Genomic DNA, 3,072 nt, shown 5'->3' with positions numbered 1-3,072 from the left:
GGTGACGGAGCACTGGAACAGGCTGCCCAGGGAGGTGGTGGAGTCTCCTTCTCTGGAGATATTTAAGACCTGCCTGGACGCCTACCTGTGTGACATGGTGTAGGGAACCTGCTTTGGCAGGGGGGTTGGACTCGATGATCTCTAGAGGTCCCTTCCAACCCCTACAATTCTGTGATTCTGTGAACTGCCTTGGCAATAAATTCCCTCCCTCATTCCCCCAAAAAGGACAAGACACCAAAAAAAATTGAAGGAAAACAGAAAGAGGTAACAGCAAATTTCAGAACATCTTTAGAGAATTCTGAAGTGTAACTTCAATTGCACATTGTAAGTTACAGTCCTAATTCCTTTCAATTATGTTTCTGGGTAATGTAACAGTGTTCTTACATCTCAAAAGCCACAATGTATTTTATGCCACAGATTAAAACAGTAACCCAAATCCAGAGAAAACTCAGGAACGTTATCTTAACTTTTCTTTTTGCTTTTGAAGAGAATCTTCTGAATGGATTAAAAAGTCTGACTACGAGAGAGCAGGCAATGAGAAAGATCGAATTTGTGATGGATTCTTTCTGAATAAGAGATAATCTAGAGGTAAAAATACTTGCTGAATTTAGTAAAGTATTTCCCAGCTTTCCCAGGACGCTTACAGAAAGACACTGTGTGGCTTTGTTATTTCTCACTCCAGAAATCCAATTTCAAAGAATGGTCTGCTCACAACAAAACAGCTTGTACAAGCTATGTAATCACTAATGGCACCTCCAATTTCGGAGGCAAACTGTAGATCTCTAGCAGAAGAGACACAGCCTCAGGTGTGCCAAAAGTGTCCAGCATACCTCTGCATACTTCAGAAAGGCTATGGGCAATGCTGACTAGCAGTTCAAAAGGCTGGGACCAGTTATATTTACCACAGAGTGCCAAAACTATCCAACAGTAGTGAACAGACAAGAACCTATGTACTAGCTTGAAAGCTTGAAATTGCAGGCAATGTTACAAGAGAAATCAACATTCCAGCTCTGTCAAGGAAGGACACAAGAATGAACACCAGGATTAATTCTATATACAGAACTTCCACGAGGAAGATGGGAAAATGCTCTCAACCCTGTCACTTCACAGAATCACTAAGGCTGAAAAGACGACTAAGATCGCCTCGTCCAGCTGTTATCCCCACCAAGCCTACTAACCATATCCCTCAGTGACACGTCCATGCATTTCTTGAATACCTGCAGGGACAGTGACTCCGCCACCTCCCTGAGCAGCCTGTTCCAATGTCTCACCACTCTTTCTGAGAAGAAAATTCTCCTAATATCCAACCTGAACCTCCCCTGGTGCAACTTAAGGCCATTACCTCTTGTCCTATCACTGTTACCTGGGAGAAGAGGCCAACTCCCAGCTTATCACAACCTTCTTTCAGGTCACTTCTGAGAACAATAAGGTCTCAGTCTTCTATGAGCCCCCTCCCAACAAACAATCCCAGATCTCTCAACTACTCCCCACAAGACTTGCACTCCAGATAATTCACAGCTCTGTTGCCCTTCTCTGGACACGTTCCAGAGCCTCCATGTCTTTCTTGTAGTGAGGGGCCCAAAACAGAACACAGCACTTGAGGTGTGAGCTCACCAACGCTGAGTTCAGAGGGACAGTCACCTCCCTGCTCCTTCTGGCTGCACTATTTTTGTTACGATCCATGATGCCATTGGCTTTCTTGCTCAGCTGAGCACACTGCTGGCTGACATTAGCTGTCAGCTAACACTCCCAGACACTTTCCATTTGATTATGCAGAGCTCGTAGGGAACTCATCCCCACACTGCGGATGGGAAACAAACCGCTTACCCTGAAGAGCCACAGGAATAGCTTCCACCTGAATCTTCGTTGGTACCTTCCATCCCAGCTGGTCACAAGCTTCACACAGGACATCCGTCACTCCCTGAGTATCGTTGAAAAGAATGGGAAACAACACAACACCAATGAGAAATAAAATAACTCACCAATTAAATATATACTGGAACACAGTCGAGCTTGTCTCCATCACAGCCAAACCCGGGCCCAGGCAGCGGGACATCCGAACACGTGGCCGCCCCATGACCGGCAGCTCCCACCCTCTCCCCGTTTTAGCCCTCATCAGCGGGCTGAGAGCACACGGATGCCTCTCGGGAGCGGCGCGGACCGCAACGAGCCCCAACTCCGCCTCACCAAGTCCTTGAAGCTCCGCGGCTCTTCCACCACCGGCACCTCCTCGGCTTCCAGCCCAGCCGCCTTCCCCGACTCCCCTTCCGCCGCCATGTTGCACCGTCCCTCCGGCGCGGCGCAGGGCACGCCGGGAGCTGTAGTCTGCCCGGGACGGCAGCGGAGGGGCGGAGCTGGCGGCCATTGTGTGTCGGTGTGTGGCTGTGTATCACTATCTAGTCACTGAGCACTACTCTCTGGGTACGATCTTGTACGCATTTTCATGTCAGACACCAATATGTCAAACTGCCCCTCAGCTTCCATCTGTCGAACAGCAGCAAAATGTAATAGGATATTGGTGAGAAGGATCAATCTCTACTGCTATATCACCAACACTGATATCACGGACCAACACAACAAAGTAGGAGGCATTACTTTCAGAGCAGATCTCATAAAATATGCCATATAGTTAACATATATAAGTAACACTATAATTCTTTAATATTTTTTATTTAAAAAAAAAAAAAAAAAAAAGAAAAGGGCACAAAACCCAGCATATTTATCTGGTTCAATGGAAGTAGATGTGATTCTTAGTGAATTCTCAAGGTGCTCGTCAGAGATTTTTGATGAAATTTTACTCTTCCTATACTTCATCCTTGAAAAGAGTTGTTCACAATTGCGCATACTGCCAAAGAGCAGTGACATGTGAAATGGGGGATGTTTTTCTCTGGTAAGAGAAGAGCATGTTGGACGTGCCTGAGTTATGTCTTCAAAGAAGGCCACTAGGTTGGTCAAGCTGATGCCCTTTATGAAGCCATGCTGGTTATCCTGTATCAGCTCTCTCTTTATATGCCTAAACTTAGCTTCCAGAAGGATCTTCTCCATGACCTTCCCCAGAGCACTGAGGTGAGG

At 46.5% G+C, this 3,072-nt stretch overlaps 1 protein-coding gene across 1 annotated transcript in view; it reads right to left on the bottom strand.

Annotated features, from left to right (window-relative positions):
• The window catches only part of DDX47 (DEAD-box helicase 47), an 11,710-nt gene extending 9,408 nt beyond the window's left edge, over positions 1 to 2,302 (bottom strand). Inside the window, exons 1-2 of the mRNA XM_015860028.1 lie at positions 2,188 to 2,302; positions 1,828 to 1,921 (exon numbers count right to left, since the gene is read on the bottom strand). Coding sequence (XP_015715514.1) covers positions 1,828 to 1,921; positions 2,188 to 2,277 — 184 coding nt within the window. The 5' untranslated portion in view covers positions 2,278 to 2,302. The remainder of the gene's footprint in view (positions 1 to 1,827; positions 1,922 to 2,187) is intronic.
• Between the last annotated feature and the right edge of the window lie 770 nt (positions 2,303 to 3,072).

The sequence above is a fragment of the Coturnix japonica genome, chromosome 1 (assembly GCF_001577835.2).
Source record: "Coturnix japonica isolate 7356 chromosome 1, Coturnix japonica 2.1, whole genome shotgun sequence".
Taxonomy (NCBI): domain Eukaryota; kingdom Metazoa; phylum Chordata; class Aves; order Galliformes; family Phasianidae; genus Coturnix; species Coturnix japonica.
The sequence above is the reverse complement of the archived record's forward strand: the minus strand, read 5'-3'. Positions and strand labels throughout refer to the sequence as shown.